The following is a 20,263-nucleotide window of genomic DNA, read 5'->3' on the forward strand; positions in this document are numbered from 1 at the left end:
GAAGCCCGGAACGGACGGTCCAGAAATGCACGTGGACCGTTCGTTCTAGCAAGCAGAACCGACGGTCTGCGTTAGTGGACCGTCCGTTCCAGACCTTCTGGAACGAATAGACCGCGCACTCTGGACCGTCGGGTCTGGACTTGGTGGACCTCCGTTCTGGACTTCCGTTCCGTCTGTTCCAGACCCTTCTGTCTCGGTTTTTCGTCGTTTCCTCGTGCGGTTTTGTCCTTCCCTGCGTGTGTGACTTTGTAGGCTCATTCGGCATAGCAGTATAACCCGAAATCCCTATTTCGGATATACAAGTCATAGGCGGTCTCTAGCAAGACACTATGACTACCTATCTCGAATAGAGTTGGTTCGTGATCTTACACACCAGTGATGATTCCGGCTGATGATCCTTTTGTATCGCGATATCATATGTCGAACATAAGGCATGGACAAGCCACCTTATCTGATTCGACTGCTTTCTCGTTCACTGACTTCGACTGTCTGAAATAGACGACGTTCGTCTATAGTGCGGCCACACATTTCTACAGTCTCGCTCACACGAGGGGCCCAGCGATATCTCTCTCTTTTACGAGAGGTACAAATCCCGTCTTGACTATCTACAATCCAGTACATGATTCGTTTCGTGCCTGATACACGCCTTTATAATCCTCCTGTTACGCAGGACGTTTGACGTATTCAAAGCACGCAACTCCTCATGTTGGATTCCGTAGATATCTCAGGTCTTAGGATCCAATCATGGAACCGCCATATGAGATTCAAGTCATGACGCTAGTCCATGTGACAATCTCATGCGGGTCAATCCCGTATTCCGTTCTCCAACGAATACCTATGACTGTGATCGTATCCAATACCTATGATCATCTCTATGATCATCAATCACACATCATACTAGTCTTATTATGTCGTTATTCCCATAACGACACAAGACTAGGGAGTTTAGTATCATTCATAATGATACATGGATTTCATAACAGATCTAGTATGCAAGAACATGTAATGAATCAAATACTCTCATAAAACCATAGAAAGTATCAATACATCGAATGTATCTAAAGAAAACTCATAAACAGTACATCATAGAGCACTAAACCAACACCAAAGTCTAACTTCACGAACCGAGACAACTCCCGGAACAGTGGGTCTTCGAACTCACATGGTTCGGGACAAGGTAAGGATCGTTCGAAGCCACCAAAGCCTTGTTTCCTCTGCGGTGGCCCTCATTGGGTCCGAGAGTGTCCCAAACGAGCTAAGATCAATGCAATTGAGGTCAGGCCCGACAAAGGTAAGGAAAAGGCAAAGGCAAAGACAAGGAGATGGATGGTGACTCAGCCATTGTCGGATCCCTCCATAGGTTCGGCACCATGTCCAAACCAAACTCAACCGAGAATGTCATATCCTCCGAGTCCCCTAACCGAGGCCTCCTCTATGCGGACATCGAGATTTACGGTAAGATAGTTCATGCTATGTTCGATACAGGTGCTTCTCACAATTTTATGGATGTATGTGAAGCCAAGAAGCTCAAGCTACGCATAGACGGCAATGGAGGTTCGGTCAAGGCCGTGAACTCTCCCACACAAGCCGTTGTGGGTGTAGCCAAAAGGGTCCGAATCCAGATAAGAGATTGGATTGGGAAGACCGACTTCACGGTCTTGCCCATGGATGACTTTCGAGTTGTCCTCGGACTTACCTTGTTCCGATCGGTGAGCACTTTCATCCCCGCAGCCACCTCCTCACTCGTGATTGTGGACAAGGACAAGCCAACCATTGTCCCCCTACGTCCAGCCTCGAGAGACTCCACAACTCTCTCGGCCATGCAATTCAAGAGAGGTGTCAAGAGCTCGGAGTGTTTAATTGCAACAGTCCGAGACTTAAACAACGATGAACCCTCGGGTCAAGCTCATGTCCCGAGTGAGGTACGTTCTCTTTTGGATTCTTATGCAGATGTGATGCCCTCGGAGCTTCCCAAGAAGCTTCCACCGAGGAGAGGAGTGGATCATGCTATCGAGCTCATTCCCGGGTCCAAGCCACCAGCCATGGCCCCATACCGAATGGCTCATCCCGAGTGAGGGTAGCCGAGGGAGATGAGGCCAAGACCGCGTGTGTCAGTAGGTATGGTTCCTTTGAATTCAAGGTAATGCCTTTCGGCCTAACTAATGCTCCGGCTACGTTTTGCACAATGATGAATGAACTGTTTCATCCGTATCTAGATAGGTTTGTGGTCATATATCTAGATGATATTGTTGTGTATAGCAAGTCTTTGAGTGAGCATGTAGGTCACCTCAAGCTCGTCTTAGATGTACTTCGGGAGAAGAGTTGTACATCAAGCTTGAGAAGTGTGATTTTGCACAACCACAAGTGGAGTTTCTAGGTCACTACGTGAAGGACGGACAGCTCCTCATGGACCCGAAGAAAATCAAGTCCATCCGAGAATGGAACCGACCCAAGACCATCCCACAACTACGGTCCTTTCTTGGCCTTGTCAATTATTATCGCAGATTTATACTTGGCTACTCATCAATTGCAGCGCCTCTTTCGGACATCTCAAGAAGGACAAGAAGTGGGAGTGGACCGACAGATGCCAAGCCGCGTTCGACAAACTTCGGGACATTGTCTCAAGTGAACCGGTTATGGTGTTTCCAAATGTCGACCAGCCATTTGAGGTACATTCTGATGCTTCAGACTATGCTATTGGTGGTGTTTTGATGCAGGACAACCATCCCGTGGCGTACGAGAGTCGGAAACTCAATGAGGCCGAGAAGAAATACATCGTCCAAGAGAAGGAAATGACGGCCATTGTCCATTGCCTTCGGACATGGCGTCATTACCTCCTTGGGAGCTCGTTCGTGATTAAGACGGACAACGTGGCCACAAGCTACTTCCAAACGCAGAAGAAACTCAGCCCAAAGCAAGCACGGTGGCAAGACTTCTTGGCGGAATTCGATTACACAATGGAGTACAAGCCGAGGAAGGCGAACGTGGTGGCCGACGCCTTGTCCCGCAAGACGGAGTTTGCTAACCTCAATGGGAGTGAGCCTAGGACCGATTTCACAACTCGGATCCGAGAGGCCATGGCCCACGATCCCGCGGCCAAGCATCTCCTCGACCTTGTCCGGAAGCATCAAACCCGAAAATTTTGGGAACAAGACGGTATTGTCTTCTCAAGGGGAAGGCGGATCTACGTTCCAAGACATGAGGGGATTCGAAAAGAGATCCTCAAGGAGTCCCATGACTCACGGTGGGTAGGTCATCCCGGGGAGAAGCGTACCCTAGCCTTAGTAGCCGAGAACTACTATTGGCCACACATGAAGGAAGATGTCGAAGCCTATGTCGAGACATGCCTCGTTTGTCAACAAGACAAGATCGAGCAGCGACTTCCCGCGGGCTTACTACAGCCCCTGCCAATTCCGAATCGTCCTTGGGAGTCAATTTCTATGGATTTCATTATGAACTTACCTATGATTAACAAGTTTGGTGCTATCTTTGTCATTGTAGACAGGTTTAGCAAATACAGCACTTTCATCCCGGTCACAGCTAAGTGCCCAGCCGACGAGGCGGCCAAATCCTTCTTCAAGTACGTGGTTAAGTATTGGGGCTTGCCGCGTTCTATAATCAGCGACCGAGTTGGGAGATTCACAAGCGAATTTTGGCGGGAGTTGTTCCAACTCATGGGGACCGAACTTCGATTCTCATTAGCCTTTCACCCCCAAACCGATGGCCAAACGGAGCGCATCAATGCCCTCCTAGAGCTCTATCTCCGACATTATGTGAATGTCCATCAAGGGGATTGGCCGGACCACTTGGACATGGCTCAATTCTCCTACAACCTCCAAAAGAGCGAGTCCATCGGCAAATCCCCATTCGAAGCGGTCCTTGGACGTCAACCCACGACTCCAAGTGGCCTTTCCATCTCATGCAATGGCCCTAGCCTAGCGGCCCATGCCTTTGCACGAGAGTGGCAAGAAGAGACGGATCAAACGTGGCTTTGGCAACACAAAGCCGCTTACCGAATGAAGAAGTGGGCGGACAAACGAAGGAGACCACAAGAATACAATGTACGAGATCAAGTGATGGTCAAGATCGTGCCCCACAACTTCCGAGGGATGCAAGCCCTACACCGAGGCTTAACACGCAAATATGATGGTCCATACCCCATCATTGAGCGCATTGGGAAGATGGCCTACAAGCTGCAGCTTCCCAACCGCATCTGGATCCATCCCGTCTTCCATGTAAGTGTCCTTAAACCTTATAAAGCCGACCCAAGTGATGATGACAGGAACATGTCCAAGCAAGCTCTAATGCCCGAGCTGATCGAGTTTGCCAAGCAAGCCGAGATCATCCTTGACCGACGCAAGAAGAGGGGAACCAACACCCACGAGTACTTCATCAAATGGAGAGGCTTACCAGACTCCCAAAACACTTGGGAGGAAGTGGACAAATGCGGAGCATTCGCGGACATGATCCACGAGTACGATGCACACCATTGATCACCTAGGCCGGCATAAGAACGTGACAAGGACGTCCCGAGTTTAAGTGGGGGAGCATGTGATGGAAAAATGGGGTAATTTTTCACCTTCCTAGTCTCTTTCGTTTTTCTCGTTCATGTATGTTCACAGGTTCATTCACGGACGGAGAAATACGCGCACACGGACAAGGAATGGTCGAGAAGCTTCCTTAGCGGGTCACAGACAATGGACGGCTTCGGACCACCATGCCCCGACGTCCCAGCACTCTCCCAGACCTCCAGGACATGTCCAGACCACGTTCGTGCCAAGGCCATAGCCGAACCAAGCTTTGATCCGAGACTTACCTGTTTTGGCCGAATATGGCCCATGACGAGTTCATGGGCGTGTTCTTTCATCCTTGGTGGTTTGGGCTCGGGCCAAAGCCCATTTAGGTGTTCTAGAATGTCCTTAGATAGGTTTAGGCAAGTCCTAGAGTATATTTTTTCGTTTTGGGCAAGTAGGGACTAAAGGAAAGATTATGGGAACGGATTTGTGAACTTTCCATTTTTGATCTTGTGGCCACACTTAATAAATAGAAGGCTGATCAGAAGTGGAAGGGCATCTCTTTTAATCCCAAAATCTCGCCCTAAAGTTTCTGAAAACCCTAGCTTCACCGACTCTCTTCTTTCTTTGGTTGTCCGCCGCCGGCTCACAAACCATCACCGGAAACCATTCCCTTGTACGAACTGCACGTTGCACCCTTGTTCTTCCTTTCATTATTAATAAAGCTCAGCCGTACCGTCGGCTTTCCTTAGCCTCTCGGTCCTTCTCTCCTTCTCATTCACCTTCTATCCTCAATCTCTCGGATTTCTCTAAGTCCGAAGAAGGCTTAGCCAAGACCACCGAGCTCTCCCGTGTCCCACACACGTCCGAGACTCTCCCCTTGCCTTGGCTGCCTCACGTGGTTCCTAGCTCAGCTCTAGACCCGTGACACTATATAGATTTCCTTGTGTTTGCAATGTCTTTCTTATTCATTTATTGAAATTTTAAGATCTAATTAAGACATTATATCAAAATTATCCTTATTTTACTATATGAACTTTAAACCATATCCTTTTTTAAGAACTATTTTTATGCTGCCAATATATAACCACCATATAAACTTAAATGGTATAAATAATGTGATTAGTGTTATCATCATGTAATTTTAACGATGTAATCAGTATGATACTGAAATTCAATATAATAAATTAAGAATATTTTTTATATCGTCCCTCTAATATAATAAATCAGTATGATACTGATTTGACAGATTAGCCCATTTTGACAGATTGGTTTGTTCCTGTTTTCCTATTTGTGACGCCCGTAATCCGCACTTTCCCTAATGCGAGTTACATCGCATGGGCGATTAACCTAAATGTAAAATTCTAAAATATAAAAATGCGAGAAATTTAAATTTTTTTAATTTATAATCACATACAGTGGAAAATAGTATCAAGGCACAAACAAACATATATACATATATATACATATACACGTGTCCCAACAAAATATGAAATAGTAACATCAGAGTTCGAAAGTAAATCACAACAAGTCTGAAAGTGAAATACATAAGAGGTAATTAATTGTATATGATCGCAAAAGAGGCAAAAGAGCTTCGAGTCCACATGCGCTACCGCTACTACTGTTGATCCTGATCTGAAACGTTGCATAATAACATCCTCAGTGACACGCTGAGTGAGGTACTCAGGTTTAACCCGGGTACTGCTCTCTCATAAAACACGGCCAAATAATACAAGAATGAATATTACATAAGTATATATACATGCGACGAGATATAACAATCAATTCAATCAATCACAAAGTCTTAATCTCAATCAGTCCAATGACAGTCATCAGATTACAATCTCAATTCATCTCTAGGCGCATCGCACGTCTAGACCAATCCAAGCTATCAGACGCGAGGATCGTCACTTCATACTTGTCTTTACACACAAATGCATCAGTTCAAGCCAAACAATAGGCGAGGACCATTTGTGAATCATTTATATCATCTTCATCAGCAACCGATATCACAATTCTCGGATGTGGGATCAATTCTTCTTCACACCATGCATCAACCTCCAACGTCCTCGACTGCCGCGCAAATTCTCATTTCTGGAACTCCCTCTCGTCGACCATCCGCCTCGAAAGTACTCATCAGACTCGAGCTTATCCTTTCAGAGTAAATCCATACCACCTTGCTGGGGGTACACACAACGACCCGGGTCTCAGACTTATTTGCCTACTCGTGCAATTTCGAATCCCATTCCAGGGTCAATGGAATGTTGATGCGATTACCAAAAAACCGTACTCCTCCCCATGCAACCGTACTGACTCCATTCGTCAACCGGTGGATCTTTGGGTTGCCTTTACCTCCAATAAGGGCGTTAGAGCGATGTCAATATCGCCACGTTCACAATCAGGTCTTCCACAGTGTGACATTCATTCCGGATCGGAATGTCCTACGACAGAGACTACAATCGAGCAATCATCAAGTTATTATCCTCTACCCGTTTAAAATCACGTATCAACAATATCTGAATCCTTCCATGTATTGCTAATACCATGCCAACTACCCTATAACAATTTCCCCAATCACATGCATTACTTACCGCGCGCGACGCCATGCATATTTTCTTTTTTGTTTATTTGTCTTTTACATCATTGTCCGAGTGAATTAGGTTCCGACCAACCCGGATTACTAGCTCAACCCGTCCCAGGGTTTTATACTTACCGATAGATAGAGTTCCATTTAGGTTATATGATGTAATAAAATTTCTATTTGTTCTACAATTTCTAATCAGTCAATCTTGTACTGAAATTCAGTCAGCTAGACTGTCTAATTTTCTTCTTAGTTCGAACTGCCTTTTAAAGAATTTTCCTTACTCAATCTAGTCCAGAGGACCAATTCTGGTTAGTCCCGGACCAATCTCACTTTTCTTGGTCATTGTTTAATCCGTCCACGCAATTCAATTTTTGCTCCATGTTGATCAGCCCAGGACCAGAATTTTGGTCTAGCGGACCAACACTTTTTTTCCTCTGCGTCATTTTCCTTCTAGACATCCGGAACAAATTTGGTCAGCCAGGGTTGGTCAGTCCCATACCAAAATCTTGGTCCACCGGACCAAAATTGTCTTCAACCTCATAACATTTTTTTCTATCTGAAACTTCCGGTCCGGCGGACTGGTTGTCGGTCAGCCCCTGACCAAATTTCGAAAATCTCATTTATTGCTCAAATCAACACCAAAACGAATGGGAATTGAAGCAAATTAATCATACACAATCATCCAACATGATAAGCTCCAGAAAATGGAGAAAATTGTGTTGTGTGCGAAATGATAAGCTCAAGAAAATGTGAAAGCTAAATCGAAACACATTTCGATTGCTTTGTCGTATCCCAGTAGACTGTAAGAGATAGATGACATTCATCTATAGTGCGGTCACACATTTTAACAGTCTCACTCCTACAACTGGTCCAGCGATATATCTCTCTTTCGAGAGGGACAAAGTTTCATCTTAACTATCTACTATCCACTACATGATTATTAATGTACCTGAAACACGCCGTTATAATCATCTGGTTAAAGACGATGTTTGACGCAGTCAAAGCAGATTACTCCTCATGTTGGATACCGTAGATATCTCAGGTCTGATGATCAAAGTGAACCATCATGTGAGATTCAAGTCATGGATAACATACAATCGACAATATCACGCGAGTCATCCAGTCACTTGTTCCAAACAAATACCCATGACTGTGATCCGTATCCAATACGTATGATCATCACTATGATCATCCATCACGTCTCATGTTAGTCTTAATTCATCATTGCTCCCACAGTGATAAGCGATCAAGGAATTTAGGATCGTTCATTATTTATCAAATATGCAAAATAAACAATGAACAAACAATGCATTCATCCAATGAATTCATCATAATGTACATATTCTCATATCGTACGATCATCATAGAGCATCACAACCATCAGTACTTGTGTTCGATTCCTAGAAATCACTCACAATTCTCTTCTTCTCGTTTCGATTCTTGTAAAATAAATGACTCTCTGTCTCAGATCTGTAGTCCTTGCTTCGTTTTTTTCTTTTCTCATGCTTTGTAGTTCGATCTGAGTATAGTCATTTGAATGGGGATCCAGAATTGATATTTTATTTTGATTATAATATACAAAATAGATGAATAGGATTCGAGCTCATAGAACAACCTCTTTGATTAGATCATAACGGACTGAACTATTTCGTTGTAAAATATGATGCTTATAATATATAGCTTATTCTTGTAAAATATATTTTGTAATAATTAAGTATTAATTGTTGTTGTCATTGTTATTTATAGATTCATTTGATCGTCAACATCAGATCTCCACCATCTTTCTTATTCATATTCGCAGTTCCGTCAGGACTCTTCTCGAATATCCCACCATCTTCTTTACTCGCATTCGCAGCTTGTCTGCACTCTTCTCTTCTTTATCCACAACTCTTTCTGGACTCTCCTTCACCGTTGGTTCATCATATTGTACGGATATCAGGTTAAGCTCGACCGAAACGAAGAATATTTCATAGGCTTCATCGTATAAAGAAGCTATGATTTAATGTTCTAGGTTGGCAAGGTTAGCATCAACGAGAATAAATCGAATAGTCAACATCATCGAGAATACTCTTTTAAAATACATTTAAACAAATAATCCTTTATATAATATATGACATAATAAACAGAATAACCTGAAAATTGAAACATAATCAATATAAGATATCAGAACAATATAAAAACTAAAAAATAAATCAACATACCTCGTTCCCAAGTTTGACATCCATTCTTTAAAAACCATTACCATTAATTTTCATATCTCCAACTATTCAAATAAAAAATGATTGTTTTTGAGATAAAACAATGAAAGATTACAAAGAAAGATTGTGTGCATCTACGTTTTATTGATAACAATCACCAATTTATAGATCACTTAAAAAATAAATACATTTAACTTGTTCAAAAATAATTGATTAAAACTAATACATGAAAATTAATTAAATCGAATTAAAATTAATTATATTATATATGCGTGAATATAGATTAGATGTATATAGCAATTTCAAAAATAAATACATTTAACTTGTTCAAATCTAGTATATAGCATGTCTGTATACATACTTTAACATCATTGACGTCTTTCACTTAATGATTTTCAGAATGGAAGATGTTCTTTTTAAATATATGGTATCTTTATTAACCTATACAGAATTAATGAATATAGAATTCATTAGTTAATTAGTGACCCTTGATATTACGCGAGAAAGATTTAATACATTATTTAATTAATAACTCTTGATATTACATGAGAAAGATTCATTAATAAATTTGTAACTTTTAATATTCATAAAAGAGGACACATGTCATATTCTCGTGAAAGAAAACTGTATTTTTATATATATGACGGTAAATATATTTAACTTGTTCAAAAATAATTGATTAAAACTGATACATGAAAATTAATTGAATCGAATTAAAATTAATTAGATATGCGTGAATATGGATTAGATGTACATCGTAATTTCAAAAATAAATATATTTAACTTATTTAAATCTAGTATATAACATATATGTATACATACTTTAACATCATTCACGTCTCTCACGTAATGATTTTCAGAATGGAAAATATATTTTTTAAATACATAGTATCTTTATTAACATATAGAGAATTAATGAATATAAAATTCATTAGTTAATCAGTAACCCTTGATATTACGCAAGAAAGATTCAATGTAATATTTAACTAATAATTCTTGATATTAATTGAGAAAGATTCATTAATCAATTTGTAAATTTTGATATTCATAAAAGAGGACATATGCTCACGTGAGAGAAACTGCATTTTTATATATATGATGTTAAATACATTTAACTTGTTCAAAAATAATTGATTAAAACTGATACATAAAAATTAATTGAATCGAATTAAAATTAATTAGATATGCATAAATATGGATTAGATGTAAATCGTAACTTTAAAAATAAATATATTTAATTTGTTCAAATCTAGTATATAACATGTTTGTATACATGCTTTAACATCATTTGCGTCTCTCACGTAATGATTTTCAGAATTAAAAACGTTCTTTTTAAATACATGTTATTCTTATTAACGTATATAGAATTAATAAATATAAAATTCATTAGTTAATTAGTGACCCTTGATATTACATGAAAAAAATTCAGTGTATTATTTAATTAATAACTCTTGATATTACGTGAGAAAGATTTATTAATCAATTTGTAACTTTTGATATTTCTAAAAGACGACTGAAACATGAGAGGAAACTGCATTTATATATATATATATATATATATATATATATATAATGATAAATATATTTAAATTATTTAAAAATAATTGATTAAAACTGATACATAAAAATTAATTGAATCGGATTAAAATTAATTAGATATGTGTGAATATGGATTAGATGTACATCGTAACTTCAAAAATAAATACATTTAATTTGTTCCTAAAAGAATACACGTGTCATGTTTGCGTGAGAGAAAACTGTACTTTTATATATAATATATTTAATTTGTTAAAAAATAATTGATTAAAACTGACATATATGAAAATTAATTGAATTGAATGAAAATTAATTAGATATGCATAAATAAGAATTAGATATACATTGCAATTTCAAAAATAGATAAATTTAACTTGTTCAAATCTAGTATGTATAATTAGTAATTTTGATATTACGCAAGAAAGATTTAATGCAATATTTAATTAATAACTCTTGATATAATGTAAGAAAGATTCATTAATCAATTTGTAATTTATGATATTTCTAAAAAAAAGACATATATCATGTTTTCTTAATAGAAAACTGTGCTTTATATATATATATATGTGTGTGTGTGATGATTTTCAAACCAAATTAAGTCTTAATAAATGATTAGCTTTAAAAACAATTAATTGGGATTCAAAAAATTAATTGAGATTAATTCGATTCGATCATTTAAATAAAAAAATATGTTAGAAAATGAGTACTGATAAAACAATCTGAATAATGTAAATAAAATCAATATTTAAAATAAAAATAATATATATATACACACTTTTAAAAGCGAAAAATCAGGAATATCTTAATTCAAAGTCTTTTGGCAATGATGGAAAATATGTCAAAATTCAAAAGTCAGTAATAATGATTAAAGAGGTTTAATTGTTTTTCCATGTTTTACTCCTCTTCGCATTAATGAAACCCCATTATCTTTCTTTATTTAAATAGGAATATTCTTTGACCCAAAAAAATTAGTTCAACTAATTGTGATAAATGATTGGTTTTGATTTTTAATTAATGCTCCCGTTCCCATGAATTATGGCTTATGTCCGTATTATCAAAATGGACACCGATTAATTAATTAATTAGATTATAAATTATTTTGTCGGCAATTGCATGAACTCTCCAAGGTTTGCTTATTCACGTGATAAAGAAAATATTCAAGATTTTATTCTTATGGCCAGTTTTCTACGATTGTTAACCGGTTTTTCCGGTTCGGTCCGGTACAGAACGAACCGAGTATTTCAGAAAGTGGGCTTGAACTAGGAAATAAAGGGTTGAGATTTTCTAACTCTCATTTAGTTTAGTGGGCCGAATCAAGAAACGTCTAATTTATTTTTAAGTGATTTCTAATTCCTTTATGACAAATTTACTAAAACCCATTACATTTTTTTGTATATTTTTAAAAATTAAATATACCAAACCATAGAAAGGTGAAAAATGTAAAATAATTTTTATTTTACTAGTATGAATGACTTTTAAATAGACGATGCACTTTCTTTTTTATATAAATTTTAAATATTATAGAACATAAAATTTTCGTATAAAAAATTCAAACAAAAAAAGTGTAAGAATATATAAATTCAAAATCTTTTGTAACTAAGAAATTAAATATAACGATATAACAATTGTTCGTTATATTTTTTTTTTCTAAAATTGAAATATTCGAATTGAAAAATAACTGAGCCTAGATATAAAATTTTCGCCTTTAAAAAGAAGAAATTTTAGTAAAATAGAAGCTTAGACGCAATTTCTAAGTCAAGCAGATATTGCTGGTCCAAATTCGGTTGGCAAATCAGATATTGTTGGACCAAAATCAAGAAGAGAACTTAACCGAACCGATCCAAACACGTTGAACCAAACTAAACCGGAAAAGATTGCCAAGTGCCTCATCACTCTCTTCGTGATCCAACACGTAGACCTAGATTCTTGCCACGTGGCGTAACGTCAACAAATTCAGAAATCTCTCTTTGCCGCCTTCATCTGCAGTAGAATCAACATGACAAAGGTTGTCCGGAAACAAAAGTCGTTTGATAATCTCAGGAGCAAAGATTCATCAATCTCTCTCTGTAGGGTCATATCATATACACGCATATACATATATACTGATATACACACATATATATATATATTATATAATTCATTACTTCAGATCCATATTCAGACGATGAGTACTTACCATGTTTCTCACGAGTCTCATCAACCGCCAGGCATTTTCTTCATCCTTTTTCTGATTTTTCTCTATTTATTTAATGTGATTCCATCAAAATATATGTCTTATTATAATCATCGCCACTCATGCATGCATGTATTTCTGTTCTCATTTTATATTAAATATGCTTAATTAATTTATAGGGTTTCTGCAAATTAGTTTGTTCAAAGATATTGTTCGTTTATAGCTGAGATGATTCCCTGTATCACCATACGATATGTGCATATATAGAGATTAAAGGTAATCAGAATGCTATTTTATATTATATCACACCCATAATTTAAATCTTAGTCCATGGTTTAGATTATTAGTTGTGTTACGATTACAAAATGCTATTTAAAATTATTTTATGTTGAATTTCCAATATACAAAGGTTTACAGTTATATTATTTTTTGTTGTGTTAAATAAATATTTGTTTTTATTATTAAATAGTGAAAAAATATCCGAAATCCGGTCTAAATTCGTCTGAAACCCCATAGGGTCGGATTTCGGGCTCTCAAATATAGATCCGAAAATTTATCGGTTCGGCTCGATCCGAGAAAAAGCAAACCGAAATCCGGTCCGCTCCGGTTCGATCCTCTAACCAAAATTATATTGTCAAGGTCCTCCGCCGCCGTATCCACCGATGTCGGGATATTCATATGGGAACTACCCTCGCCCCTCTCCTCCGCCGCCGCCGCCGCCGTATCTACAGCCGTACAGAGATCATTACTATGGAGGAGAAGGAGAATATATAAGCTGCTTCTCTTTTCTAAGATCTTGGTACGTATGCCATTACAAGCCACATTTTATTTCAATTTTTTTTATTAATTACCTTACAAGCTTTGAACTTGTTACGTTTTTATTACGCAATAAAATCATGGGATTTTTAGTTTTAGGTAATTTCTTCTCATGTATGTTTGTTTACTAACTTCGATATTTCCATTCGAAATTAATGGATATGGCCAAAATTATCCAATAATTGCATGGAAATAAAAAAAAAATATTTGTTTTTTTCTTGACCTAGAATTCAATCTGACATCGATTAATCACTTTGGTTTTAGATTTTTAAAAAATCGTATGCCTATTATTAAATTAATATTTTAAATTTGTTAAATCAATATTTATCTTTTTCATGTTTTTGACGGAATATAATGTGTAAAATTGTGCTTTTAATCCATTTATTTATTTATTAAATCATTGATAACTTTTTGTATGGGAAGTTTGGCGACGCTTTGCTGTTGCTGGGTCTTGGAGAGGTGCTGCTTGCCCCGTCGTTACTAAATCCCCAAATATCTCCTTAATTATACCTTATTATAGTCTAAAGTTCGAGTTTTATTATTCTCCATGTAATAAATAATCAAATGATGAGACTATATATTAATCTTTTTGTTTCTTTGAAAAAATGCATTGCAAATCATTGTTGGACCAAAAATATATTATTTGGTGTGTGTGTATATATAACCTCGACATGATTATTATAATCCAAAGTGTATGTGTAATAAACCCTAGGTATTTGGGCTAAAATCATATTTTATATGGTTGGTATGGACTCACATTCGCCAATAAAATCAGATTATTGTTTGAGGTTGGTTTTATCCTAAAATATCTCTTTAATATTATTCTTTCTCGTGGAAATTCGAATCTAATTTCTAATTAATCCGATTCAGGATATATACATGATGGGGAGAAAATGATAGAAAACCTGATTTTTATTTCATTATTGGTATTTCTAATTAAATAACTTAGTTGCACATTCTAATTAATATTCACAATAGATTTATTTAGTGGTGGACGTTTCGGTATTCGGTTCGAATTCGGATCAAGAATGGTCCGGTTTGGTTTTACAAAAATAGGCATCAATCGATTGTTATGTTATATTTGATTTGGTTCGATTTTGGTTTTTCTTAAAAACAATTAGATTTTTTAAAAAAAAATCAATTTTTCAGAGTTTTTTAAAATTCTATTGGATTTGTTTTCGAAAAATTATTTTTTTTAAAATTAATACCGTTTAAGAATTTTCGGATCGAGAAAAATACTATATCCATCGAAATCCAAAACTAATGATTCCTTTAGATATATTAGATACATATTATTAACCCCTTGATGGGCATTCTAAGGAGCATCTTGGATATCCTAATAGAAATTATTAGACTTAATCAAATGTTAATCCAACTGCCACAAACCCCGTCTAATATGCATATGCCGAGAGATTCGTTTATGACAAATCTTTATTCCAATAATAATGGGTTTTTAATGGAGAATTTAAAATAATACACGAATATATACATACATATATGTATATATGTGTGTGCTGGATATATATATATATATATATATATGTATATATTGCATGGGAGGGTGGGGGTCACATGGGTCTCAGAGAAGGAGACCCACGTCGCCTGTTGTTTGGGTCCTCGAACAAAACCACACCATCATGCATGCCTAACTCTCATTTTATTTATCATTCTTTTTAAAAAAAATATTCAACTTTTCATCATATGTATATATACACGCACAGTCGTGTATTGACTATATTATATATGTGTGTGTATATATATATATATATATAAAGTTTCGAGTAATATCTTATTATTGACATATTGACAGATAATGTCATCATGCCTCTCCACTTACATGGGCATTCCACTTGTTTTTTTTTTTTTTGACATTTCTCACCCTTTGAATATTTTTCTCCGTTATTTTTCTTAGAGTATTTCATATATTTTTTTTTCCAATGATTTTGAACTTTTAGATAATTCATAACGAAATTGTGTATACTTTTATTTTATAAATCGAAATATTTTGCATTGGTTGAATTTTTTTTACCAATTTAAAATATTCCTAATTAATTGTATAATAATATGATCGAGATACGGTCCATATTAAATTGCTGAACTTGTAAATAAAACATAGAAACTGCAACCAACGTTAAAGTAGTTTATAAAATCATAATTATGCATTATATATCGGTTCAAGGGAACATATGTATATATTTGCTATCGTCAATCAATCTAAATAACAGCACATGTATTTTTCGACATATATATATAAAATTAAGGTCCTCAAATTCAAAACCAATCATATATGGTCTAAAATAAACAATAGAGACACAAATATGATAACTAGAAAAAAAAACTATAAAAATTAAAAGTTAAGGGTTGAGATTCCTATTTCAATTATACAAATTCCGGTTCCGTTATTTTTAGATTTCGGAAATTCTTTTTGCTTTATTTCTTTCTTGAATTTGATTAATTTGTTTTATTTAACTCAATGAATTTCATATCAAAATTAATTCATTGTTATGCATTATTTTTGCCAAATTATTAAACCCTAAAAAATCTCAAATAATATTTTATAAAAAAAATAGGAATCTAATTAAGGCTAAAAGGGAACTTTGTCGTGATAATTATTAAAAAAAAATGATTTGGATCATGTTTGTCATCGAAACATGCTCTTTGAAAAGCCATTAGCTGGATCGATCTCGTCCATGTAAAGGCAATAACACATATATACACATACATATATATACATACATACATATTATATATATATATATATATATATACAATTTGCAGCATAATATTTTGTTTATTGAATTTAGAGTCAGAAAAACTCTAAAAAGTGTATATATAATATTAATGTACGTGAAAAATTATATATGAATTCTTTTGACAGAGAGACCATCATCCCTTTCGTATACCCACAAGCTTCCAAACAAAGGGAATTAATGGAAAGTAAGATTTGCAAAGGAATAATTCTCATCCCTCCGCTCTCTCATGGACCCACACTTATATACTTTTAAAATAATTAAAGCGCACAAATTATATATATATACACAATAAATAAATTAAGAACCCTTATCTTCTTCATGGGAATAATTTCCCCTCCACAAAACCATGCTTCTCACATATGCTTCGTCATCTCTCTCTCTCTCTCTCTCTCTCTCTCTCTCTCTCTCTCTCTCTCTCTCGTAACCCTTTTCTTGCTTCTCATCACCGCTTGTAATAGCAAATCTTCCATGATACCATCATCATCATCGCCATCATCATAATCATCATCACCATCATCATCATCATCATCAAGGAACTCATGTTTTATGTAATTAACCATGGCTTCTTTTGAAACCCCAACTGTCTTCTTCACTCATATCGGCGGCTTCATGGCGAGAATAAACGATCGCGACCGTTCGTCTGAGTTCTCTACTGGAGATCTCCGCTCTGTCTCTGATCCAACGGCTAATATCAACGGCACTAACCCTAGCGGCAATAACAATAACCATAACATCTCTGCCGAGGTTGTTGTTCGTCAAGATCAAGATTCAAGAACCATAGAACAAGATGGAATCGCCGCTCTTGGAAGCAGTAACAACAGTACTGGTAATAGAAAGAAAAGGTTAACGACTGATTCCGAGGAAGAAGACCGCAAAGATTGGCTCCGGTTAGGTATTGGTCCGGACACGGCCAAGCTCCGAGGTTGTAACGACCGTGATCCGACGGTGGAAAGGGCGAGATCAGATCAATGGCCGTTAGAACTCACTTTATTCTACTCATCCTCCTCTTCTGCGGCGGTGCCTGCCGGAGAAACCGGTATATTTCACGCGCCACCGTCTCACCCACATCATCATGAGCTGATGAAGATGATGCGTTATGGTTATGATGTGACATCGTTTTATCATTATCAGAAAACGTTTCGGCCTCCACCATTAATGTTACATCACAACCCTCCATTGCTTTCTTCTTCTCCTTCATCGTCGTTGTCTCCTTCTTTTTCGCCATGGATGCCGATGACGGGACCTCGTAATTTTGCCATGCCATTTCAACCGCCGTTAGGGGTCAACCCTAACAGTAATAATAGAGCAAGTGTACATTTAGGGGTTGGACCAAGCTCGGACTTTAGGGTTGTGGATCCACCGAGGAGACCGCATTCCGGTATTTGGTTTGCTCTTCAAGCTTCACAAAATCAGTAAGATCAATCCTTAATTTCTTAACTTTGTCTTGTCTTTTTTTTTAACAATGAGGGTTGTCATTTTATATTGAATTTGATTCAAGAACGGTTAATTAACGCAGGGCAAGAGAACCATTCTTGCCACAACTAAACAAAAGCTACTTGAGAATCAAGTAAGTTCATATGATTTTCTGTGAAATGTTTCTTTCATTCGTTTTCGTGAGATTTCAAAATCATGGATAATCTTATATATATATTCTTCCATATGTAAAAGGGATGAGGGAATCACAGTTAGGTTGCTAATCAAATATCTAATGAAGAAGCTTCAACTTGATAGTGAATCAGAGGTAACTTTCTGATCCAATTTTCTTCTTACGTGTTATATATTCTTATGATTCGGTTTCGGTTTACAGTTATTCGATAAGATCAAAGACAAGGGTTGAGTTAGGAAATGAAAAAAAAAAGTATTGGAATTAGATAAATTAATTAGCCTCATGGTGATTAATTAGTGTAGCACTACAGACAAAGATGAATCTCTTAATAACTAGGTTTAGGGTTAATTAATATCATCAAAGAGTCATTAGTCCTATGGTTGTGAAGTCACTTTTGTCCTTGCGCTTTGGTACTGGTTTCCATGCATGTCCTAATTAGGTGCAATGTCCAAGCACATTGATTATGATTAGGGTTTTGGATTGAATCTTGTCAAGTACATATATAATTTGGACATTATTATAGCTATTCACTATCTTATAATTTAATAATTATTATTATTGTCCTACTTAGGGAAACGGAAATCGAAATGGCCTTTTCATTCGGTTTGTAAGTTTTCGGTCCATAAATAATTCGAATAAAATTTCGAAAGCAACAAACGTTTTCAGTGCACCAAGCATGCTTTGCTTTGAGAATTGCAGCGACCGCAAATTAAAAGAATAAATTATCTTAAATCGGCCCCCAAAAGCTTACATATGTGTATGTGTTTGTGTTTGTGTCTGTACTTATGCTATAATTAAATATTATTTACATTAAATATTATAATATATGCAATAATATGTGAGTATTGCATGTTCCTATAGAACTGTGGGCTCACAATCACATATATATACATAAAAACTCAACTCTAATGCTCCGGATGAATATGCAGAGCCAAAGCGTGTGTATGTATGTATCGATTTATACATAGATAGATACACACGCGCATATTGTATTCGTTTAATAAAATAAAATATTTGGCAGACAAATAACAACCGTAGATTCTATCACATAAATTATTACGGAAATTATGAGCATATATATATATATATATATATATATATATCCACATATAATATTCGTCATGTATGTTTGTTTTCTTAGCGAGAGGACGAGTCTAATGAAAACGATACATCACCTTTATCATAGTCTTAGGACACCTATATATATATATATGCAAGTATATATGTGTATGTATATGTGTATGTGTATGTGTATGTGTGTGTGTATGTGTATGTGTATGTAGGTATCTAGATGCATATACGCATGCCGATCTACGCACATGCACGACGCCACATATAGTTTATTTGCTCAAACATAAAATAACGTACACCAATCTAGAATATTTTCATGATGAGATTCACTAATTAGAATATGGATTTATTATAAACGATTACAAGAAACATTAGTAATATCTTATATTTAGATATAATTTTTTATGTGTTAAAATATATATTTTATTAGAAGAGTAGATTTGATTCTTTTCATATTTGATGTTTGAAATAATCATTTAGATATCTTTAAAGGCTGAATTATATTTGAACTGAAATTTTTCTATACCTTGTATGTATAATAAAAGTAATATGCATATACTTTCAGCTAATAATAACACAGTTGAATAATAACGCATGAAAATATATTTATCTAATATTGTTACTATTTTCATAATTAATATTACACGGATTGATATCCTATTAATTTAAAGATAAAGAGTTTAGGAGGATCATTAGTTAAAATTAGTTAGCATTATGGTAACTTATTGAAATTTATTTTAGTTACAGTGGTCTGAATTAATACTACTAAATTTATTATATATATATATATATATATGGATCTAATTTTTATATAGGATATACTAATAATATCATAAAAATAAAGAAATATTAATTTGGATGTAACATGAATAAACTAATACTATTTTTTTTTTATTTTTCATTTATATTATTAAGATTAATTTCAATTATGTGAAACTTATTATGCCTATATTATTAGTTTAGGTCACCTACACACACACACACATATATATATATATATTTATTCTACTCA

At 35.7% G+C, this 20,263-nt stretch overlaps 1 protein-coding gene and 1 long non-coding RNA gene across 3 annotated transcripts in view; both read left to right on the plus strand.

Moving 5' to 3' along the window:
- The first annotated feature begins 13,644 nt into the window (after positions 1 to 13,644).
- LOC104820531 lies at positions 13,645 to 14,527 on the plus strand. Its single transcript, XR_002024493.1, has 2 exons — positions 13,645 to 13,804; positions 14,245 to 14,527. It is a non-coding gene; the product is annotated as an uncharacterized LOC104820531 (long non-coding RNA).
- A 2,444-nt stretch (positions 14,528 to 16,971) lies between these two features.
- LOC104820532 overlaps positions 16,972 to 20,263 on the plus strand; it is a 5,357-nt gene continuing 2,065 nt past the window's right edge. For both annotated transcript variants that reach the window (XM_010551000.1, XM_010551001.1), the window contains exons 1-3: positions 16,972 to 17,986; positions 18,091 to 18,141; positions 18,243 to 18,315. In XM_010551000.1, the coding sequence (XP_010549302.1) occupies positions 17,133 to 17,986; positions 18,091 to 18,141; positions 18,243 to 18,315 (978 nt within the window). In that variant the 5' untranslated portion in view covers positions 16,972 to 17,132. The remainder of the gene's footprint in view (positions 17,987 to 18,090; positions 18,142 to 18,242; positions 18,316 to 20,263) is intronic.

Source organism: Tarenaya hassleriana, unplaced genomic scaffold (assembly GCF_000463585.1).
Source record: "Tarenaya hassleriana unplaced genomic scaffold, ASM46358v1 Cleome31, whole genome shotgun sequence".
Lineage (NCBI taxonomy): Eukaryota > Viridiplantae > Streptophyta > Magnoliopsida > Brassicales > Cleomaceae > Tarenaya > Tarenaya hassleriana.